At 49.1% G+C, this 23,580-nt stretch overlaps 1 protein-coding gene across 7 annotated transcripts in view; it reads right to left on the minus strand.

Annotated features, from left to right (window-relative positions):
• Positions 1–23,580, minus strand: part of LOC138467533 (zinc finger protein 583-like) — a 667,149-nt gene that overhangs the window by 519,611 nt on the left and 123,958 nt on the right. For all 7 annotated transcript variants that reach the window (XM_069607643.1, XM_069607642.1, XM_069607638.1 and 4 more), the window contains exon 3: positions 15,612–15,722. In XM_069607643.1, coding sequence (XP_069463744.1) covers positions 15,612–15,722 — 111 coding nt within the window. The remainder of the gene's footprint in view (positions 1–15,611; positions 15,723–23,580) is intronic.

Below are 23,580 nucleotides of genomic sequence, written 5' to 3' on the forward strand. Positions count from 1 at the left end.
AATTAAACTTTTCCCGGAATTCAGTCAACAAGTGCAGGACTTGAGGAAGCCATTCTAGGCGGTGAAAACTATTCTGCGGAAGAAAGGCATTCGCTATTCTATGATGTACCCCACCAAACTTTTTATTTTTTTAGTTTTTTTATTAGCATTTCAAATAACAACATTAACAGCACAGACCCCCCCCCCCCCCACTCCCACCCTTCCCACCCCCCAGCGCACTTGAGAAGGTAGCTATAAAGAGCATTTAGGGTAAGCAGGACCGCAAAAACCATTGTTATGTAAACAACCCAACCGGTTTGTCCATCACATCCGTGAGGGTGTTATGCCCAGTTCTTACAGTCTAATAGATCCGGTGTCAGGGATCGAATGGAGACCTCACTAGAAAGGCAGGCACCATGAAGGGAACCTCATGTAACAGGAGGCACAGAATCATCCCTCCCCGGTTGATTGAGAAGGTACACCAAATATGGGTCCCATGTCCGACTGCTACTTTGGTGTCCACCTCTCAACGCCCCCCCAACGCATCTCCATATTATTACAGTACAATATGTCCTCCGACCATTGTTCAACTGTCGGGCTTCGCTTTTGACCCCACGACATGGCCACCCGGCGTTTAGCCAAGATCAATAGGAGACCCACTAGTTTCCTAGTCTCTTTGGGTATCTGTTCCGTATATCCCAGCAGGGCCACAACAGGATCCATCGCTACTCGCTGCCCTACAATTTCCCCGTTTACCTCAAACACCTGCTGCCAAAAGTGCTCCACACACTCCCAGGCCACATGTAGAAACCCCGCCATCTCTTGACCACACCGGAGGCAAGCCCCAATCTCTGGGGAAAATAGCGTTGTAGCTGAGCTGGGGAGTAATAACCCTGATGCAAAAACTTGAAATGGATCAACTTATAATTCGAATTAACCGCCCCATTCCTGGTCATCATACAACAGTACTCCCAGACATTAACTGGTATTTCCTGCCCTAAGGACTTTTCCCACAGCCCCTTTGAGGATGTTCCAACGCCAGACCTGCCCCTCTGTGCCAAGCCATACAGTTCGGAGAGTATATGTCTCCTTATGTCCCCCCCTATCACCCTGTCAAGCACCACAGCCACATCCGGAGGTTCGGGAAAGGTTGGAAACAGCCTCTGTAACGACACCCTCAGTCTATAATATATAAACACATCCAGCGCTGACAAGACTCCCCTTTCCTTCAGTTGATCTATAGAGACAAACCTCCCCTCAGGGAACAGCTCTCCCCATGTAGTGACACCCAACCGCTTCAGCATAGCGACATACCTCTCCTCACTGGTCAGGGGAATCCCAGGGACAAACAATGGCGGGAGTTTTGGTGAGTATACAAGACCCCTATTGGGAGCTCTCTCCAATATCACCCAGGCCCAGCATGTCAGCTCCATCAAATTCCGAGGGTTCCGAAAACAACTTGGGGCAGTCAGAATGACCGACCTCAACAGTGCTGGGGATGCGATAGATCTCTCTATCTCCACGTGTCTATGTTCCGCTGCCATTCCGTACCAGTATCGAAGATAGCCGGCCTGCGCCACCTTATAATATAACTCAAAATCCGGAAGAGCCAACCCTCCCTCATGAACTGGTGCCGTGAGCTTCTCCCAAGAGATCCGAGCTTTCTTGCCCGCCCAAATGAACTGCAGCACTGATGCCCGAAGGTCCCGAAAATATTTCAGGGGCACCTTTATAGGGACATTCAAAAACACGTACAAAAATTTGGGAAGAATTTGGGAAGAACAGTCATTTTAACCACCGAGACCCTACCGTACAGGTTAAGCGGGAGCGAGGTCCAACTCGCCATTGCCCGTTTGGTTGAATCCAGAGCCTCTACATAGTTCTTAGCATATACCACCTTTTCCTCCCTTGCCACCGTAACCCCCAAATAACGAGTGCTGTGCAGATCCCACTGGAATCCCCAGTTGTCTCGAAAGTGGGACACCGCCCCCCGTCAACGGGAAAATTACTGACTTACTGGTATTTATGTGCAGCCCCGAGATCTCACCGAAGCGCTGCAGATCCGACATAATCGGGTCAAGATTAACTTCAGGATGGCGGATGAACAGGACCATATCGTCCGCGTATAACGATATAATCACCTTATGGGTATGCAGCTGAACTCCGCGCTGCAGATGAAACTCCCGAGCCCACTCCGCCCATGGCTTTATCGCCAGTGCGAAGAGCAAAGGGGGATAGCGGACAGCCCTGGCATGTTCCTCTCTCAAGCGACAATACCCTGGAGCTCCGCCCATTCACTCTCACCTTAGCTACCGGATCAGTATATAGAAGGGACACCAGCGATATAAAGAACCCGCCCAGGCCCAGCCTTCGTAAGACAGTAAATAGAAACTGCCATTCAACAGAATCAAATGCCTTGGCAGCATCCAACAGAACCGCCACCACCGGGTCCTCCGCCGGCAGCGCCGACATCAGGCCAAACATTCTCCGCAACCCAAAAGAGGTCGACCGACCTGGGATAAATCCCGCCTGGTCCGCGCTCACCAAAGTAGGCATCAGTGGCGCTAACCATTTTGCTATAACCTTCGCCAAGATCTTATTATCCAGATTAAGAAGCGAAATTGGGCTTCCCTAAGTGTGTCAGGTAGGCGCCCCAGGGATACCCCCTCCCAGTACATCAACAACAGGCGCGGAGCCAGCCTCTCTGCATAGCACTTATAAAATTCGGCTGTGAAGCCGTCAGGACCTGCCTGAAGATTTCCCGCCAGGCAAAGATTTAATAGCGTCCACCACTTCCTCCAGCGTCACAGGCCCATTCAGCCCTTCCCTCTGCTCTTCTGTACACCAGTATAACCCCACCTCATCGAGGAACGCCTCTAACTCTGCTCGCGTCGCCGTTACTTGTGATGAGTACAAGAGGCCATAGAACTCTTCAAATTCATGGGTAATGCCCTCATCATCATAATGATCGACACCATTCCCATCTGTAATCATTATCACCCTACTATCCCGCCCGCTCAGTCTAGTTAACTTAGCAAGTGACCAACCCGGGGCCTGACCCTCACCATATTTCCGAGGAGCTACTTTATCCCACATATATTTAACCTCCCTCTGCGCTAGTGCCGGATACTCCTGTAGTTTCCGCTTGATGGCACCCTGCTGAGTCCGATCCGGAATGGGAGCCACCTCTTGTAGCACCCGTAATACCACCACCGTATCAGCCAGATCCTTCCGCAGCTTTTTCAGGATTCCCACCTCTTTAGCTATACATTCACCCCTAATCACGCACTTAAATCCCTCCCACAGGACTCCAGCAGAGGACACCGACCCATCATTGACCTCAAAGTATGCATCTATAGCCTTCGACAGTTCTTCCTTAAAGAGCTCATCTGTAAGCGCCTCACTTTTAAACCTCCAAGGAGGCTTCACCTCATCCCGACCCTCCAAACGGATTGACAACAAAACGGGAGCATGGTCTGATAAAGTGCGGGCCAAAATACCCACCCCAGCGGACCGGCCCATAATTGCCCGAGATACAAGAAAATAATCTAGTCGAGCCGCAGAGCCATGCGGCGCCGAGTAATGCGTGAAGTGTCTCACTCCAGGATGTCTCACCCTCCAGATGTCCTCAATATCCCACACTGGGCACATACCCCGTAATTTCGTGGAGGTCTTATTACTCAAGCGCACTGCACTCCCCACCCTGTCCAGGGATGCATCCAATACGGCATTAAAGTCCCCAGCCCAGATAATCTCTCCCTCAGGAAGTGCCCCCAGTTGCCGCTCCAGCCAGTCCAGAGATTCTGTGGCATCCTGGTTAGGACCATAATAACAAATCATTGTATATAACCTCCCTTGGATAACTCCCTGCACTATCAAAGTCCTGCCCTCTGAATCTTTCGCCGCCCTGACCAACCGGAACCCCACCGACTTATGCACCAGGATACCTACACCTCTGGAATAGGAGGAGTAAGAAGAAAAATATCTATGGCACCCCCAGTGTTTCCCAAATTTAGATTCTGTTTCCGGTGTCAAATGAGTCTCCTGAAGGAAGGCCACCCCGATTCTATGACGTTCCAAATATTGCAAGACATTCCGGCATTTGGGCAAATTATTAAGACCCCTGACATTCCAGGTCATAAAATGTACTGTCGCCATCTGCAGAAGACAACCCGCACCCTCCCCCTGCCCAGACAACCCCCACTGCTCCCCAGACTCTCAAGGTGCCCTATTGGTTCCCCCTGTTCCCCCTCCCGCCACCCCATTCTACCGACAACCCCCCAACTTGTCAGTGATTGCTCCCATCCCCCGCAACACCTACCCGCCCTCCCCAACAAAAACTCAACCCCCCACCCTTGCTGGAACCCCCAACTCTCCAGCTCCCCAACTCCCACCCACTCATACATAAAGAGCTTACGCTCAGGGGGCAGCTACGAGCCCAACCTCCCCACGCACCACCACAGGATAGGTGTCTCTGCTCTCGACACTACGTTAAGCTGCTGAGAGCGGCAGCAACAGCACCAAGTTTTCCCATGCTCAAGGATGTCTGGCATCCCCCCTCCGCGATCCATGAGACTTCGGCAGCATGTCAAGAAAAGAGGAGGCCTCCTCCGGGGATTGGAAAAACAGGGACTTCCCTTCGTACACGACCCGTAGCTTGGCAGGGAATAACATTGCATATTGGAGACCTTTGTCCCTCAGCCTTTTCTTTACTTCCATAAAGGATTTCCTGGCCGCCTGCACTTTATCCGAGAAATCCGGAAAGAATTTAATCACATCCCCCTTATAGGACAAAGTACCTTTTTCCCTAGCTTTCCGGAGTGCCACATCCCTATCTCTGTAGTTCAATAGTCGGGCGATCAATGGCCGGGGAGGGGCTCCAGGAATCGGACCCCGGCCGCCGGGGATCCTGTGCGCCCTTTCTACTACACAGAGCTGGGAGAAACCATCTGAGCCCAAGGTTTCTCGCAATATTTCCTCTACCAGCGCTTCCAAGTTCCTCTGACCCGTCGACTCCGACAATCCGTATATTATTCCGGCGAGATCTTGATTCAAGATCATCCTGCTTCTCCCGAAGCTCCCTCAGGGCTCTCCTGACTTCCGACAATGCTTTCTCCATGCTTGTCCAGCCGGACCTGCATATGGTCCACCTTGCAAGTCAGGGTATCCAACTTGCCGTCCAGAGATTGTATCCCAGTCTGTAGTTGTGAGAACATGGCCTTGATGTCCTGAAAGGCAGCCACCGGATCCGTTTCGGGCCCCCCGCCCGACGTCGGCGCCTCACCCGCCGAGTCCCCACATTTGGACTGTGTGGGGGTCTCAAAATTCAACTTAGACTGCTGCTTAACCCCTTTCCCCGGTTTGGTCATGGCTAGCATCGAGACCAAGGCGCAGCGGCACCACGCAGGGCGCGACGGTCAAGGCCCGGGGGCAACAGGATTCCTGCACCAAGTAGGGGAACAAACACTCAGAATCCGTCCATCTTCCAGAGGAGTGACCACCAATTACACCTAACAAAGTCTTATCCAACTCCACACCGTCCAGCTGGGGTCCCTCCGACCAGCAGCCTAGCACCAGAGCTGCCACTGCCTGCAGCCTCTTACTGCACCACAAACCCCTTCCAGTCCAAAACCTGTCAGGAGCCCCGTTGTCAAAGAGGTGTGAAGGTGAGAGTACTCCAGAAACACAAGGACTCCTCCAAGCATCCAGCAGCGCCGTGCAACGCTTTCCAAGCCTCGGAAGAATCCAGTGGGATCAAAAAACCATCCCCGGGGCAAATACCATATACCCCCAGTGTAGGTCCTCTTGGGAGTCAGTGGATCAGATAAGATTGTCTCTCAGTGCCTCTGATCTCGCACACCAAGCCAGCCACTCAACCTCCTATTCACTGGGATTGCCGGTGCACCCAGCCTTCAGTCTTCAAGTCACTGCAGCAAAAAGCGCCGCCCGACGGCGAGAAAGCCGACCCACCACGGCCACTGCACTCCAGGGCCAGCAGCCGCACAGTAAGGGGGGATGGGCAGCGCCCCCAGGCCTGGCGGGCAGCGTCGCTTCACCCACCCTGAGGCTCCTCCACCCCGGCAGGCCACCCCCCGGCGCAGAGGGCCGCCTCCGGAGAGGGGGGGGGGAGCGCCGCCAGCTCCATGTTCACCCACTACGCGGTCGCTGCGGCTGCCCGCATTCCCAGTCTTGGCAGTCCCCAGGGCTCGCGCTCCACAGGCGGGCCGACCGCTCCGTCCGGGCCGGCAAACCGCCCCTCTCCCACACCTCCACAGGAAAGATGACTGGCTGGTCCTGCCTCCTCCGCTACCAGCGTCCTGGTCGGCGGGGGCTGGCACCGCACACCATACGCTGCCTACAGCTGCCTACCCCGAACGGGACTCCAGGGAGCTACTCCGTCGCTCTTCCGCAGGCCCGTACCTCTCCAACTTTCCGACAGTGTCGGCCTCCTCCACAACACCGCTCGTTGAGCACCTCGCCCGACCCGCAGCTGCACCTCGCCAATCTTCCCGGGGGCCTGGTTAAAAATAGCCTTCAATGCCGCCCCCAAAAGGCAGGGAAGCCTCCGCAGAGACGCCGGATAATGTTCCGGATATAGGACGCATTAGGGAGCTTCACAGGCTTACGGCCATCTTGGTCGGGCTCACTAGCGCCCCCCTCGTACTCCACCAAACTTAGGGTCGTCTACCAGGGGAAAACTTTATTCTTTACAACCCCGGAGTCGGCGGAGCGATTTGCCTCTGAACTTCCAAATGCGGGGGCCTCCCCCTGTCAGTCTTCCTATTCCCCCTCTTTTCGGAGGAGTATCTTGTATGGCTGTGCTCTGTTTGCGTGGGCCTTGGCGTGCACTGGGGCCTCGCTTTGCAGTTATTGGAATTAATTACTAAGCTTGCTTTTTCCAATGGGATAGCTTAATGTGGTAAACAAGCCTCTTGCTACTGGGAGGCGCTACGGCCGCCGGCACCCCCTATGCCCAGTGGCACTTAAGTGACTGGAAGTTAAATGGGTGTTAGCCGGGTGGGGGGCGGGTATTGCTGGCTGGTAGGTTGGGGTTTCTGCGTGGGAGGGAGGTGGAGGGGGATGTCCTCAGTTCATTCATTGTTGGTGCTTTGGGTACTGCGGCCCCCAGTTTAAGGGGGGTGGGAGGGTGGGATTCCCCTTCTGAGTCTAGTGCGCTTCTTAAGTGTCATGCTTCAGTACTGTGCTCCTGTAATCCATCACCGGTGGCCAGGTATATCTGTTTTTCCCAATTCTGCTTAATATACCTTTAACCTGACGACCCCTCAGGGGCTTCATGCTCCTGTTAACTCTGAGATTGTTCTACTCTCATGGAATATTCGGGGCTTCACCAATACAAAAAAGACACGCCTTATCTTCAATTACGTGCGTAATCACCATGTCAATGTCTTATGTATTCAAGAGACACGTTTAGGGAAGGAACATAAACTTCTGGCCTTGGCAGGGTGGGGAGTCCATAGGTATGGCTCTTCCTACTCGACAAATTCCCAGGGGGTGGCAATTTATATACATCGCTCATTGGAATTCAGATTGCATAGACAAGTGACGGATAGCGAAGGCTGGTTTATATTGGTGGCCGGTGAGATTGCAGCCTGGTCTGTTTTATTCATAAATCCGTACAGTCCAAATTACGACTCCCCCGATTTTTTCCAGACATGCGGGGAATACCTCTGAACCTTTTCGGGATATGAGGTGGTATGGGTGGGAGATTTGAACTTAGCTACATTAGACAGGTCCACTATGGTCCCTAGGACCCTTACTCGGGCGGCTCAAAAATGGCACTGCATCGCAACAGAATACTCTCTGGTGGACATCTGGCGTTGGCATCACCCCAATTCGCGGGAATACACATACCATTCCAGTGTACATGGGAGCTCCTCTAGAATCGACTAAATCTACCTGTCCCTACAACTGTCGCGGGGGGCAGAGGGAGCAGCGATTCTCCCTCGCACTTTGTCAGATCACTCCCCGGTATTCGTGAGGTTTAGAGGCCCACCTCCCCCTCCTAAGCAACTCCGATGGAGGTTCCGGGCCTGCGCCGTGGAGGATGGGGAATTTCGGGAGGATTTGCGGTGGGACATTGCAGAATTTTTCCAGCAGAATGTGGGATCTGTCTCCAGCCCAGGAGTAATATGGGAGGCTTTTAGGGTCTATTTACGGGGTTGGTGCATGTCCCAGCAGGGGGTGGGAGGGTCCTGAAAAGCATTCATAGAGTAATTACTCGCATGGAGAAAGACATTAAAAGTATTGAGCTCCTTCAAGGTAACTCGAATTCCCCCTCGCTTCAGGCCGAATTGTCGGCAAAAAGGCGAGAAATCCGATCGTTAATGGACAGTGAGGAGAGATTCCTTGGTGACCCGGTGCTGGCGGCGAGGTACGCAGAGGGAGACCGCCCGAGCAGAACCCTTGCCTGGGCTTTAAGACAGGAAAATCGTCTGGAACCCATACTAGAAGTAGTATTTCCTAGGGGGGAGGCAGTTAGGGATTTAAAAAAAAAAAAAGGTCTGCCTGTGTCCAAAACCTATCCTTGCCCTCACAACGGTCAATAATGAAAGAAATAGTGATTAACACAAAGTTCTGAGCTTATTCCACCTCTTAGCCTCCTTTTCAGCTCCCCTTCCCCAAGTTCAAGAACATTCCACAAGTCTTAAAAGTACCTTTCTCATGTTCAAGCCAATACAGTCCCACACAATCCTCAGGGTTCCCTTCCCCGAGTTCCAAGCAACACAGTTCAAAAGAAAAGGGTCGTGAGGCTTCGTTCTCAAGACAATACTTGCATTTTCTCAAGTCTCAGGGTTCCCTTCCCCAAGACTTTAACTTAGCCACGGGTACGTGTTTTAGTCTTTTCAAAATGTTTAACACAACTCGAGAACAACCTGACCCTCCTTCTGGATTGCATCACCAGTTCACTTGCAGTGCTTCTCACAAGTCAGGGCTCACTGGTCTAGGCGCAGTTATCATACCACACGGCCCGCCCACCACAGGTTGCGCAACCAGGATCCCTAGGCTCTTCAGCCCACACAGGTTCTTCTGCATTTGCCCCTCTGTTCAGAGTCATGTTTCCTTAGTTTCTCTTTGTTGGCCTTTTGGCTTTATGTGCAGTGTTTACACTCCTCTGGCTTCTCCTGGTTAGCCTCAGGACTCTGCCATAACGTACCACATACTTCTTGCCAGGCTTTCGCGTTGACGCACTGAATTTACTCAAAGTTATCTTTGTGGTAGTCTTGTTCCTGTCCCACCTTTCTTTGGAACTCTTTTACACTTGCGCTCTTCTACATAGATTTGTTTCATATGGGCCCTTTCGCTTTGGTGGTCTTCTCTGCTACTTGCTTTGCCCATAAAGCTTTTCTTCATTCTGTATTCAATAGGCTTAATTTTAAGTTTCCATTCAGTTTGGTATTTAAAAGGCATTAGATGAGTTGAATTTTAAATTTCCCTTCAGTTCGGCATTCAATACCTATTTGCAGCCCGGTAGGAGCCCCCCGCTGTCGAAGTAACTTTCCCCGACACTCACCGATTCTCAGCGGCTCCTGCTGTTTCTTTTATGCTCTGTGGGTTGGTGGCCCAGCTTTGGCGAGCCCCCGCTAGCACACCAGGCTCTCTTTCACACACTGGTAGCTCTGCTGCCTTTTCAGGGACGCAGACGGCATCCTTCTTTCTCCTGTTCGTTTGCAGCTCCGGCTGCTGGTTCTTTGACATGGAGGCTCCCACACCTGTGAGAGCACAACTCGCCTTGGGCTGTACAGATTCTCAGAGTCCTGGCTCCTCCACTGGTCCCACCACGGCTGTCTCCTTCGGAAAAAGGATCTCCTGCTGGTCTCTCCCCACATGCCTCCCTGTTGCTCTCTGTGCTATTATCTGGCCCTCTGTCTATACACCTGCAACTACTTAACGGGTTGCAGATGTAGATCCTCAATTGGGCTTGCCTGACTAGCATTAAGGGGACATGCCTGACTCTCACCATACTCTGCAGGCATCTTCTTTGTACCAGTACCAGAGTGGTAAAAACAAGGTTCAGTGTTTATTACTCTCAGTCTCCTCTTCCTTGTTGCAGTACTTTCAGAGGTTAAAGGTGGGGAAATGAGGGGAGAGGTTTTGCAATAGCCCATAAAGGCTGAAGCGGGGGGTAGGTTGGTTGTCAATAGGAAAAGGGGAAAACCATATCTTGCCTATGTGTGCCCCATTTTGAACCCTTCTCCTTTTCATCCTTTTTCTGATGCTTCTGGACTGGTAATATTTCCTGTCATTCTCTTTGCCAACGGGACAGGGATACCAATATCCCATGACTGTCTCTGGAATATAGGACTCTTTATGAAAGGGGAGTGCGGAATACTGCGTCTCACTCGAGGACATCTCAGCCCCAATCCCCAAAGACCCTCCACCCAGGTGATCCTTCCTCGCTTCTCTACCCCCACAGTCAGGATCCAAAAGCGATGGCCTTTCCCTGGCCACCTGAGGAGAGGACCCAAGGGGAGTAGATGTGAGGGCGCCCTCAGGTTTATCACACAGCTCAGCAGGTAAACTATGTGGCTGGCCCATCAGAGAGATCTAATCTACTGCAAAGGATGTCTTGAAAAGAACAGCTTTAAGGGCTCTCATTAACCCTTTGTAATTTTTTAAGTCATATTTTAGTTCAAACTATGGTAATGATTACTAGCACAGCTAACCATCATATGCTACTGATGTTTACATAAGATACAACAGGTTTTACCTCCACTGCACAGCTGCACATGCAAATCGGACAGTAAAATCCACTTAAAAGAAAAAATACAACTATACATCGAAAAAAGGAGCCTATATCAGGTAATACTTTACGTGTGATTAATGTTTCGAATGATGCAATAACACAAAGGCAGGCCAAAATGATGTAGTCAACAAAAACATTACCCATCTAATCTTGTGCATCTTAACCTACAGTTAGAGGTTATATCTAAGTGGGATAAGTGTCCAATGCAAAGATGAGTGTATTCAGAAGCATACCCCATTCCATGCGGTATCAGATGTGCCGTAGTTACTCCAGTTTTGACTCCTAATATCCTGCTCAATAGAGGCCCACCCCTCAACTTCCTTCAGCCAAATAACACACTAAGGGGGTATCCGTGGCAACCAATTATTTGCTACCAGATCAGCATTTCACCAAAATGCTAAAGAACAGGATAAACATATGTGTCCCTTTTCTGCTGGTCTCCCAAGGTTTAAGGTCCAAAAGGAGTATCTCAGGAAAAATTGCTTTCTCCCTGTGGTCCTGTCCAGGGAGGTCCACGCCTCATTCCAGAATGTGATGAAAGTTGGGCAGGACCACATTAAGAGGCGTCTTTCCCCTTGCTTTCTGAGCAGATGATACACATCCCATGTACAATATTATGTTGTAGTTTTAAACTACTATTGTGAGACAATATATTCACAACTAAACTTATCAAGTACCATTCGGATTCCATGAAGTCCCTAACAATAGTCTGTCTCCCACTATTCCCTACAGCTCCGCACTGGTCTGTGGCCATCCGCACACATTTGAAGCTCTGAGGTTAGATATCCCACTTCAGCCCACACTTAAAGACAAAAGCCATTTAAACCCTCCTAGAATAATACTTCGCACCTTGAGAAATCATTGCAAACTGTAAAAAAACAACCCATCAGGATTGTAAAGTCAGCTTGAACTTTGATAAATGTGAGAATGCCATTTGGGCAATATTAATCACCACGCTCCAGAAACGTCACCTATCAACCTACCTTTCTGCACCTGAAAAATCAGGGAATGTCTACAAGTGGCACTGAGTAAGAGATCTCAATCTTCAACAGTGTAAAGGCTCACGCCCAATCCCTCCCGCCTCGGATGGGCAGGTAACTGCGGCAGCGGTCCCTCATTCTATCTCCCCTTTTCATAAAGTCCAATATAAAGGGGAAATGTCAGGGCCAAGCACCAAGTGTTCAGGCATAACTGGGGGAGAAAAATCAGAGCCACAAACTAAAGATGGCCTGTTCGAATGTAGGCTTCAAAGTCCAGTACCCAATTATCATCTTCAAGGAAAAGCTTCAACAGCTTCCAAGCCACTCAAAATCTACCCCACAACAAAGGTAGCATAGATAGTATGTGATCAATTTCTTGAAATATAGATGCCAAGATGTGAGCTAAAGCCCCCGTAAACCAGTACAAAAGCAAAGTCAGCATTACCATATAACTGAGCGGCAGGTGCCCAAATATAGAGAGAGGTAGCTTATTCCAGAAGACCACTGATCGGGATCTACCCACAACTGTCAATTGTTGTAGTTAGATTCTGTCCTTAACTGTGTGGGTAGGTCCATTCTATAGTTTGGAGGCTGCCGCTGTGCCCGTATCCTCATCTTCATTAATTGGGGGGTAGGAGTTCAAGAGGACCTGTGGTTCTTTGCTGTGGTTTAGAGGTTAAACATGGCTTTAAATGAATTTAGGACCTTGGTCTGCCACTTGTACATCAACTTAGGAGAAACTTTGGGCTCAAGAGCCCTCCCCACTTAATTTTTCTACCTTGCACATGTCCTCCCAACTCTGGTTCTTTCTCATCGTTCTCTCTCATGATCTCTGCTCCATCTTTTTCCCTTGCATCCTCTTTCTTTAGATGTTCCTCTACTTCATCTCTCTTGCTAGGTGTTTCTTTTCCCTAATTTTCCCCTTTTCTCTAGGCATTTTTCCCTTCTTCTCTGGTTATTCTCTCTTGTGGTGTTGCTTCTTTTCTTTTTAACTCAGCCCCCAATTTTCCCTCCCTCCTTTCTCCTCTGCATTTCTCTCTCACCTCTCTCTGTCAGTCAACCTTCTAGCTCCCACTCTACCCTCTGTCGTAGGCTCCATTTTATACTCCTACCTGGATCACAACTAGATTTTTGAGGGATAAACCCCATTATGGTGGTGGGACCAACAGGAGCATAGTCTCCTATTGGTGGAATCATGTACAACCTGGAATTCTTCCTATTGGATTGCAGAGCGGGCCACAGTGCAGTGCACTGAGGGGATATAATGCCAATTCACCATCTTGGAGTCAGACTGACCCCCCTCACGGCTGCCTTACTCTTCGATGGTGCAGCTAGTGTGCGCCACTTCTCGATTCACCCATCTTTAGTCTTTCTGTGCTGTCGGTCTGAGCATGAGCTTCTGCAAGCATGCATAAACCGAGTCCAAAGTGCTTCAAGCAGATCAAGCTTGAGCACTCGTTATTTGCCAACACTGAGCAAATATCACAGATCGTTTGCGGATCACAAACCCCGCAAACACATGCTTATGAGTCACAGATACAGAGATAACATGTTCTCCCTCTACTGTCTATTGCAACTCCGGAACAAAGCAGGGGGTGTCAGGTGGTACTGTCCTGTCAAAAGCACAAGGCTAGAGATGGGCTGGAGGCACTAGGGAATCCCCCATATACCACCTAGTGGGGTTAGCAACATGGAGCAGCAGGGGTCCCTGGTCTCCAGATTGCCATCCTGTAGCCTCTCAGGGGTGGATTTTTCACAGCACAGGTGAGCAGCCCAATATACAGCAGTGAATGGGAAAGTCCGGGCCACCAACACGCTCAAATATGATGCATCACTAGGAAGTTGTGCAAGTGAACAAGCAATGTTTCCGACCTTGTGGGTGCCCATTCTTGTTCTGTGCTGCCACAAACGCAGGCTCAGCAGTGAGGCGAATGTGTTCTACCTACCGCCGCAGTAACATGCTGTATCCAGTCCCCATTAATGCTCTATTCAAGTATAACAAAAAGCTGATTAATTTTCAGTTGCCTCCAAGTGAAACAACAAGTACTGTTATGCTCTGGTCATATTGTATACATGATTAACCGTTTGAATTAACAATTTTTGTTTATATTGAGTCTTTTACCTATATTACAACGGTTCCCACTGGATGTGTTGTCATTCCAACTAGGTGTGTTTTTGTACAGCTTTTTAAGCTTTGTATTTTTCTAGTTGTTCCACCTGTCACATATGTTTAATCTTACTTCATGTGTATTATACATTTTAAATGTTTTTGCTTTGCCAGGTCAATTGAATTATACCAAATAAATGTTAATTTGATATAATCTGGAGACCCAGCACAGAGTGCTTTGTTCTAATAGATACAGAACAATTATAAGGACCCTCAATGCTACTAAGGATCTAGACGTGTAAAGTAATTCCAATAAATGTTTGCACCCATTTGCACATAGAGTAATCTAGTTCGCTGGAACCAATCCATCTCTTTTCCCTGTCGGGACACTCTTGTATTGCCCCAGTCCGACATAGTTTGTGTATCCAGTCCCCATGCTTATTCCAAGATTTCTGGAGGGCAACTTGGAGACAACAGAGGGAAGGCTGGATTATCCACATTGCTATATTTCAGCCCATGTCCCAGTGTTGTGCTTATCCAGGCTACAGGCTGAATGACTGCTCGCAGGGTTTCTAGTGGTGATCTGACTGGTACATTATTTGCAGAACAGATGGATACTTGGCTGACTGTTTTCCCATGTGCTCAAGCCCTAATTAAGCCTGCATCATCCAGGCACTTTAGCAATTCGAGACAATTGCGATGTCAGATCAGAGAGTTCAAATAAGATGGAGGGCAGTCTGAATTGCTACCCTGAGGAAACAATGCATTTCCTGGGCAGGGATCATGGTTGTTGCAAGAAGAAAGATTAAACTGAAGGAGTACCAGCAGCGAGTTATAAGAGTATTGGTGGTCGCAGTTGAGCGAACAGGGCCAGCGGCCCTCAGGACAGTTCATAGACTGCACTCTTAGAAAGCCCATCCGATTTGCCCCACAAAGGGTAGTAATTGGTTCAAGTCATACTACCTAGTGGAGTCTTGAGTGAATGGCCTGTACTATCTTGTGGTTCCCACAAGTTGACTGCAAAGGGGAATATCTAAGCCTGCAAGAGCTCATCCTCATAAATCTTTCCCTCCCCCCGAATAGGAAGGCACTCCTTCCTAAGACCCAGTCTACCTGAGAAGCTCAAAGTAATTTTGTATATGAAGGGGCAACGCCTCGATTCTTACTCTCCGCCCGGGTGGATTATACCACATGGGCTCAAAGCTTTTCTGCACCCTTGGAAAAAGGCCTCCCAAGTAGTGAAATTACATCTCAGAATAAGGAAATGGATTACAATTTCCAAGCATGACAACAAACTGACAGGTGTCAAAATGACAGAGTAGAATTGAACCTTTGTAACTGCTTCCCAAAAGGGGAGGAGCTAGGTGTCGGAAAACCTGTCTGTTTGCGCTTAGATGTAGATTTTCTCCATCATGGGTTAGGTATGTCAAATCTAGGCGGACCAAGACGGTTACTAAGTCAGCATCACAGATTGCTTTTCCAGGAAATCTACAGCTATGTGTGGTGCGTTGTTTGAAAGCATTTGAGCTTGTAACTGCTGCTCGAGACTGGTTACTGTACGTTGAGTGAGGTGGGTAATGAAGCAAGCTGGCATTGACTTCTGTATGGAATATTTTACTATGAAGAAGTGAAAGCCTCAGATGTACAGCCACAGCAGTGATCAGTTGTATTGTACAAAGAGCACAGAAAAAAAGTTCATTTTATTGCAGACTTACAGCAGGTGTGTTTATCAGTATTCTGGAAAGAAAAAGAAAATTGGATAAAGTTTGGCATCACTTACTTGGGGTAGGTTTACCGCAGTAGCTTCTACCAGAGCTCTGACTGTCCACAGGACATGTGTCCTCCTTGTCTCTGGCTCTTAACGAACAAACAGAAGTCACAATAAGAGGACCTGTTATTAAAAGTAAAACATTAATACAAATTAATTCTCTTAATGTCCTTGGGCAATGGCCAGATATGAGTGGGGTGTTGCAATGAAACGTAGGTTGGGAAGCGAGAAGCAATACCATGAATTGATAGCAATGACAATTAGGCTTACCTGGTGGGATAACACTCAGATCTTCACAATGGTGCATTTTTTTTAGAACTTCATTTAAACTTGGCAGACAATAAAACACAATGACATACATTTTCCAGTTGTAATATGGCAATATGTCTCACCAGTGCTTCATTCGTGGAGACACATATTAGACCTACATAACAATCCCAATACAATCGGACACCCCTCCACTGTTAGGCTCCTCATCCCCTTCATCATCCGATGCCCATTTTAGATGTCAAATAGTGAAGTAACTGGCCCCAAATATCTTTAGGTCTACAACTAGCCGTCACAATGGCTATATAAGTTTTATCTCCATCATTGGTATAAACTAAATCCCTCAACCATTCAGTAAAAGTTGGTGCAGTTTTCAACTTCCATGTGTTAATATACATTTCTTAGCAACTATACATGCAACATGGGTGGCTGTTGTGCGGCCAGCAAGATGGCTGCAGCTGTGTGAGCTCTGTGTGAGCATCAAGATCCTTGGCAGAATTCTATCGTTTACTGAGGTGTGTTCGGCTAGAAACTCACGGAGCAGCTGACTGAGGGTCTTGGGCACAACCAGCCCTGTTGGTGAGCAGATTGCCTGGACGACTACTGAGACCCGCATCGAAGAGTATCGTGGCCTGGACAGAGCGGGCTACGGTGACGCACTGCCAAATACTGGGTGGCCTTCCCTGAGGAGGTGGAGACTGCGGCGGTGTGCGGGAAGTCCCACGGCCATGGACAGTAGAAGACTGGCAGATGAGGGCTGTTAAGTAGCGGGAGCACAGACTGCTCATAAAACGGCAGACACATCGCAGCGGGCTGTGGCATCGCCCGCTGCAGCATAAATACTCTGTTGAGGAGGGTGGCTGTCATTGAAGCAGAATGAAGTTGCTAACTCCCCTTGAGGCTGCGATTGCACCGTTGCCGGGGGTGACGGCAGCCACCGTGTCACGGGCAGCCTCGGAGGGAGAGGAAACCGCTGGTTGCTATAGGAACACACGCATGACGCGGCGGGCTGTGGCGACATCTGCTGCGTAACAGACACTCAGTGCTGGGAAGAGGTTGCCTGCTAGCCCCCAGTCAGTGGGCTTGCAGCGTCGGGCCAGGACAACACCTGCCAAATCATGGTAACTCTGGTGTGTGAGGGGGTGAGGCCTGGTGAAGAACGGCCCGATCTGGACAGCAGGGACCTGTGAGGCATTGAGACATGTGAAACTGCGTTTGCAGCTCACAATAACGGGCTGCAGAGATTGTGAGCTGGGGACAGGGTCTATGGGAAGTGAGCAGACCACGGCATATGCAGCTTTCAGCAGCAGGGCTGCACCCAGGAGTTCTCCCCCTTGAGGCCGGTCCGGAATCCAGCAAAGCAGGTGGGTGCTGGCCTGCGTTGCTATGGCCCGAAGAGAGTGAACTGGCAGCTGTGTCATTGCACTCCCTGCCCCCATAATACCCATCATAGGCCTCTCCTCATTCATGTGGTAGTTGCCCAAACTGCGACACCCCCGCTTTGACAGCTCAGCAAGAAAACCTGCAAACAGTCAGGCAGAGGGTCACGAATCATTACAGAAGTGGCTGTGGCGTCCATTGTACTGCTGCCCCTCGCTTGGGGCGCACGCCTCCCCTGTGAGAATGAGCAACGCTTCCATCCCAATGAGGGATGAGTATCCTTTAGCAGGATATCAGTGAGAGAAACATTTATTTGTGGATTGCTTCTTACCTGCTTCCCTCACCCCACCTCAATATCATTGCTGGACTCACTTGGCGGGGAGCTGAACAGACCTGCCGGGTGATTGTACAGGTGGCCTCTATGTAAGCACGTTTCAGCAAAGAATATTGATAAGGGCAGAGACCAGCGCGACCTGCTATGAGACGCCTCGGACACGGCTAGTGAATGGCTCTAGAAGGTTGGTGAGCTCTCATACAGGGGCCCGAAACAATGTTCGTGGCCTCCCTGATCAGTGCACTACGAATTTCATCATCCCAAAAATATGTACTCCACAGAGCTAAGCGCTGAAAGGCAGGACTGGACTGTGCAGCGCCATGCCTAAAGGTGCTGGTCCAAAAAAAAGTGGCACAATGGACCCACCTTGAGGCAAGTGGAGGAGGTGTGCAAGGGGCCAAGTACTGTGGGACAGGCAGAGGTGGCAATCTAGGCAGCGCCTGTTGATCTGCAGGGAGTCATGGCCATCCTGCAGCAAGGATTCGCAACCATCAACACCAAGCTAGACGGCATAACCATCAATGTCACTACGATCAGGACTCCGCTTGAGAAGGCAACCCAACGTATAATGGGAACAGAGACTTGGATCAGCACGTTGGAGGACACCAAGCGACGTTGCATGGGATGGTGACTGCTATGGCTAAAGCTCTGGCCTCATACAAATGAAGTGTGAAGATCTGGAGGCGAGATCAAGGCACAATAATGTTCGAATTATAGGGGTCCCGGAGGACACCCTGAAAGGCCCTATGGCAACGGCAACGGAAGAACTACTGAGAGATCTGATGGGGGACCCAGGTTGGTTTCCAATGTTCGTAGTGGAACGTGCACACAGGGCGCAGATGGCAAAACAGGGCGGATTCCCCCGACCAATAATTACACTCCTCATGAACTACCGGGTCAGACATTTAGCATTGAGGGCTGCACGAGATAAGCAGGAGTTGAGGTTGGGCTCCAGCGTAATTGGTATATTCCCAGACTGTCCACTGGCGGTGCAGCAGGAGAGATCTCAATGTTATTCTGTACCCTGCCAGACTGCAACTACAACACAATAAGAAGACTTACTTCTTCACGTTCTCCGAAGAGGCGGCATCATTTGTGGAGGCGAACATAACCTTGCCAGAAGGGCAGGCATCAGAGGAGACTTGATTTTACGACATTGCATGTGTTCTGCATCCAAACTATGTTAAGTTTGATGTGTTTATGGTAATGTATGTTAAATCACTATGGTTAAAGTTTTAATCTAGCCGAGACAAGACAATGTAGAAACAGGGATCTCGCTCACCATGGAAGCAGTCGAGTGCACGTAATTGTTGGAAAGGGTTGGACAGGGGAGGTTGGGGGTACAGGGCAGAACATAGTTGAAGTTTGGGGTACTGTGAGGGAGCGAGTGGTGGGGCTGGAGGTATGGGGGGAGTTTGGGTGAAAAAGTTCAAAAAATGCACAGGTTAAGCATTGTGTATTATGGTTCGGTCAAGAAATGGCGCAGAGTTGAGTGGGAGGATAAAATGTGCATGGTAAGAGATGGCAGGCCACGACCAGACTGATGTTACACTACTGAGCTGGAATGTGCGGGTTTGGGCATCCCTATGAAGATGCGTAAAGTGATAGCATACATAAATAGACAAGGGGCCAAGCTTCTGTTTTTGCAAGAAACACACCTGCTGGACCATCAGGCACGTAAGGTGGCCCTCGGGTGGGGGTGGGGGGGAAATCAGCGTTACTAGACTTCATATTCCACTAGAGCAATCAGTATTTGCCATTCACGCACTACGAGACTGAATGTGTTGAATGTGGCCGATTTGTGATCGTTCATGGGAGATTGGGCAGTGCAAAAATACTTTTAATGAATGTATATGGCCCAAATGTGGACGATCCAGAGTTCTATGAGGCCTTTTTCCAGAAGTACACCAGGTACCCTACTGCATTGGTCATCAGTGGTGGCGATTTCAATACAATATTAGATGTATAACTTGAGTGCACATCCACCACACCCCGCACCCAAACAAATGCAGCACATACTATACACACACACATAGAAGATTTGGGATTGAAAGACGTTTGGTGCACACTCCATGGAGCGCAACACATTTTTTACGTTTTATCCTTCCGTGCATGCCCTGCACTCCCGTATTAATTATTGGCTGACATCCCACAGGCTAGTGAATTGGGTGACTGAATGTCGCATACTGCCCAGAACTCTGTAAGACCATTCCCCAGTGTTGCTCTCACTGAGCATCCCAGAAGGCGCGCCCCAACGACCACAATGGCGGTTTAAGGCCACGTCCTTGATAGACCGAGTCTTCCGAGCTAGTATGGCACAACATATAGACAGTTACTTTGAAAACAACGAAGGATCAGTAAGTACACAGGCTATTCTCTGGCAGGCATTTAAAGTATACATGATGGGGCTGGCAATGTCAACTGAATTTGGGGTATTAAGCGATATCAGGAAGGAGTTAAAGAGGCAAAAGGGTGCACTTGCACGGCTACAGGAAGAGTATGTTGAGAACCCCTCACCGCATATTAGCAAAGATATTAAAGCGCAACTGGACGAATATCGAGATGCAGCAGACAGAGAATTGCACTATTTCGACAGGCCAGCAGCAGCTCGCCGTTACGGGGAGCAGCAGAGACCAGGGAGACTACTGGCACAGACAGTCCGTTGCAAAAGGGGCAGCACCAATAGTCTGTGCATAACCAGAACGGACACACGCTCCTTTCAGCAGAAGCTCGGTCACACACTGGAGGAACCCATAATGCTGATCGAGATTAAGGAGGCAATTAAAGGCCTACCTGGTGGGAAAGCCCCTGGTTCGGACGGTCTTGGTGCAGAATTTTATAAAGAATTTATAGATGGGCTCTCTCCGCATCTGTTATTGGTGTGGGCAGAGACATTAGAAGTTGGGGTCCTTCCAGAGTCAATGCGTGAGGCGGTTATTACTCTGTTATTAAAATCTGGGAAGCCCCCAGAAAACTGAGGATCGTACCGCCCATTGTCCCTGATAAACACTGACGCACAAGTATTCGCGAATATACTATTTTCTAGACTCAATCCGCTCATGCCCTACATAGTGCATGAGGACCAGGCGGGGTTTGTGTAGGGGAGGTCGACAGCATCCTATATTCGCCCGATATATAATATAATGGCACAGATCCTAAATGTTGTTGAGAGGGTAGCTGTGTCTCTAGACATGCAAAAACATTCAACACATTATATTGGTCCTTCTTGTTCAGGGTTCTACACAATTATGGGTTCGGACCAAGTTTTGTTAAATGGGTGCACATTTTATATGCATGTCCATATGCCACTGTGTGCGTGAATGGGGCCCTCTCACCGATACCAGCACTGGCAGGTGGCACTAGGCAGGGATGTCCGCTATCCCCTTTGTTGTTTGCGCTGGTGGTAGGGCCCCTGGCAGATTTTATGAGATCATGACATTCCCGTACCGGCATAACCATCGCTGGGCAGGTAGAGCTCATAAGGCTGTATGCAGACGGCATCATGATGCATGTCAGAGATCCTGAGAAATATCTGCAAATGATACTGGCTGCAGTTCACGAGTTTGGGAAATATTCCGGACTACGTCTGAATAATAAAAAGTCAGCGGGTCTTCCCATTAAAGGACAACATAACTGCACCAAGAAATATGTTCGGATTAAAATGGGCGCGGCAGCATATAAAGTACCTCGGGGTCGTGATGGCTCGGTTGGCAAACCTTGTTGGCAAACCTTGTTCAGTCCCTCAATTATGATCCGGTGGTTCAAGCAATGTGCGCCAAATTGGAGCGATGGAATCAGCTCCACATCTCTTTGATGGGATGGGTGGCAATAATATAAATGATTATTTTACCCAAACTTTTTTTATCTCTTTAGTAACGCGCCGGTGTGGCCTGGTAGAGCCTTTTTTTACTAAAAATACCGGAGCATGTTCATCGTTCATATGGAAGGGACAGATAAGGGCCAGCTGGAAATGCCTCACACTGCCATATGAGCGAGGACTGAGAGCCCCAGACATCTAGCTGCTCAGGCATACTATGCAGCATACTGGGTGGAGGGGGTCCTCAAGTATCATATAGAATTGGAAAAACGGGGGAAAGACAAAGGCATCTCTGCTGCATAAACTGGCAGTAGGTGTACGTGGGAATGGTAATCAGTTAGATCCTGTGATAGTCATGCAGGAGGCATGGTTGAGACTAATTAAGCAACCCAGGAATACTGTGCTATACAACCAGAGGATGCCTAATTGGTTACGCGCCCTTCCAGTGTCAGTGATGGACGCGCTGCTGGTGCCACATTGGCGCAAGGTGAGCATGTTGAATGTGGGCGACCTGTTCCATGAAGGAGTGTTTGTAACTTGGGACATGATCAAGGAGCATGTAGGGGACACCCCGCTTCAGAAGTTTCAATATTATCGGCTCTGTGAAGCTGTGGCATCCACGTAGTTTGCTTTTCCACAGGAGCCAATCTCCCACAAGTCTTGATTATGTACTGTCCCCAGTAGTAATGAAGAAATGGGCTACAGCACTGTACAAACTAGCCCAAATGTCCAGGGAGGTACACACGCCTGACGTTAAAGGGGAATGGGAAAGGGACCTGGGTGTCACTCTCTCAGAAACACATTGGTTACAATTGTGTAGGCTGACGAAGCAGATATCATTCAAGTCCAGATATATGTTGATACATTTTATGATCCTGAACAGAATGCGCCTTACCCCAGCCCGTTTAAAGAACATGTATACCAATAGAGAGGGGCGATGCCCGAGGTGCATGGAGAAAGAAGCTGATATATTGCATATGTTGTGGTCATGCAGGGCATTGGCCCTCATTACAAGTCAGGCGTTAAGGGTTTAACGGCGCCTGCTTTTTGCAGGCGTTAAAGTCCAAGGCGCTAAGCGACCTTGGTGCTAATTACGGTTCCGTAATTTACGGTGCCGTAATTAGCGCCTTCCCCATCCCCATTATGCCCTATGGGGCAAAAATGGGAATGAGGAAGGGCAAATGGTGAATGGGGAATTACCTCCCCACTCACCTTGGAATGGGGCGGTAATTCCGCCATCCACCATGACGGTCTCCGGCATGGGCCATGGTGCTAATAGCACCATGGTCCAGCGCCGGACTTGTAATGAGGGCCATTGTCCGAATATTGGGATACGGTATGTCGTGCGTTGAAAGAGATGGTAGACCAGCCCATGACATGGGATCATACGACATGTGTATTAGGCTGTGTGTGTAAAATGAATCCAGTGAAGCGTAAATTGGCAAATATTGGTCTGGTGTTGGCTAAAAGGGCTATACTGATGAGGTGGAAAAGTAAACTAGCCCCCACAGTTGATGACTGGCTTGAAGACATGACTTGGGCACTGGCTTGAAGACATGACTTGGACAAATGATAATGAAGAATTGTACACTAGCTTGATGCACCCGGCAAGTTGCCCAAGAGACATATGGGGCAGCTTTCGACAATATCTGATGGATAAAAGTATGGAGGAAGAAGGGGAAGCAAGTGTACTGTAAAATGGTGTGTGAATCCGACCTGCCCTCAACAATGTTTTTGTATCAATTCTCTGTATTATGCATTTTATGGAAAGTATGGTTTGCAATGTACTGTTCTGTGCAAGTTAAATAAAGTTTTAAATAAAACTCTTTTAAAAAGTGTAACCATACATGCAACATTAAAGAGTCTCAGAGTAATGATGGAGACTTTCCCTATATCTCCCAGTAGATAGTTGATCGGGACGAATGTGGGTGGAATATCAGTGATATCTGCACGTATTGCTGCAACTTCCAACCAAAAATGTGCAATATGTGGACATGACCAAAACATATGCATGAAGTTTGCTCAGAAGTCCCACATTTAAGACAAGCCTCACTTCTGCCCGTTGAAAACTTTGCAACCACAGATAGTATGTAATGCAGTCAATTCAGAATCTTAAATTGAATCAACCTATACCTAGCATTCAAGGAGACCTACTTAGTAAGGAGACATTTCTGCCACTGCTC

This window comes from Ambystoma mexicanum, chromosome 4q (genome assembly GCF_040938575.1).
Source record: "Ambystoma mexicanum isolate Mex_15411 chromosome 4q, UKY_AmexF1_1, whole genome shotgun sequence".
In the NCBI taxonomy this organism is placed as follows: Eukaryota; Metazoa; Chordata; class Amphibia; order Caudata; family Ambystomatidae; genus Ambystoma; species Ambystoma mexicanum.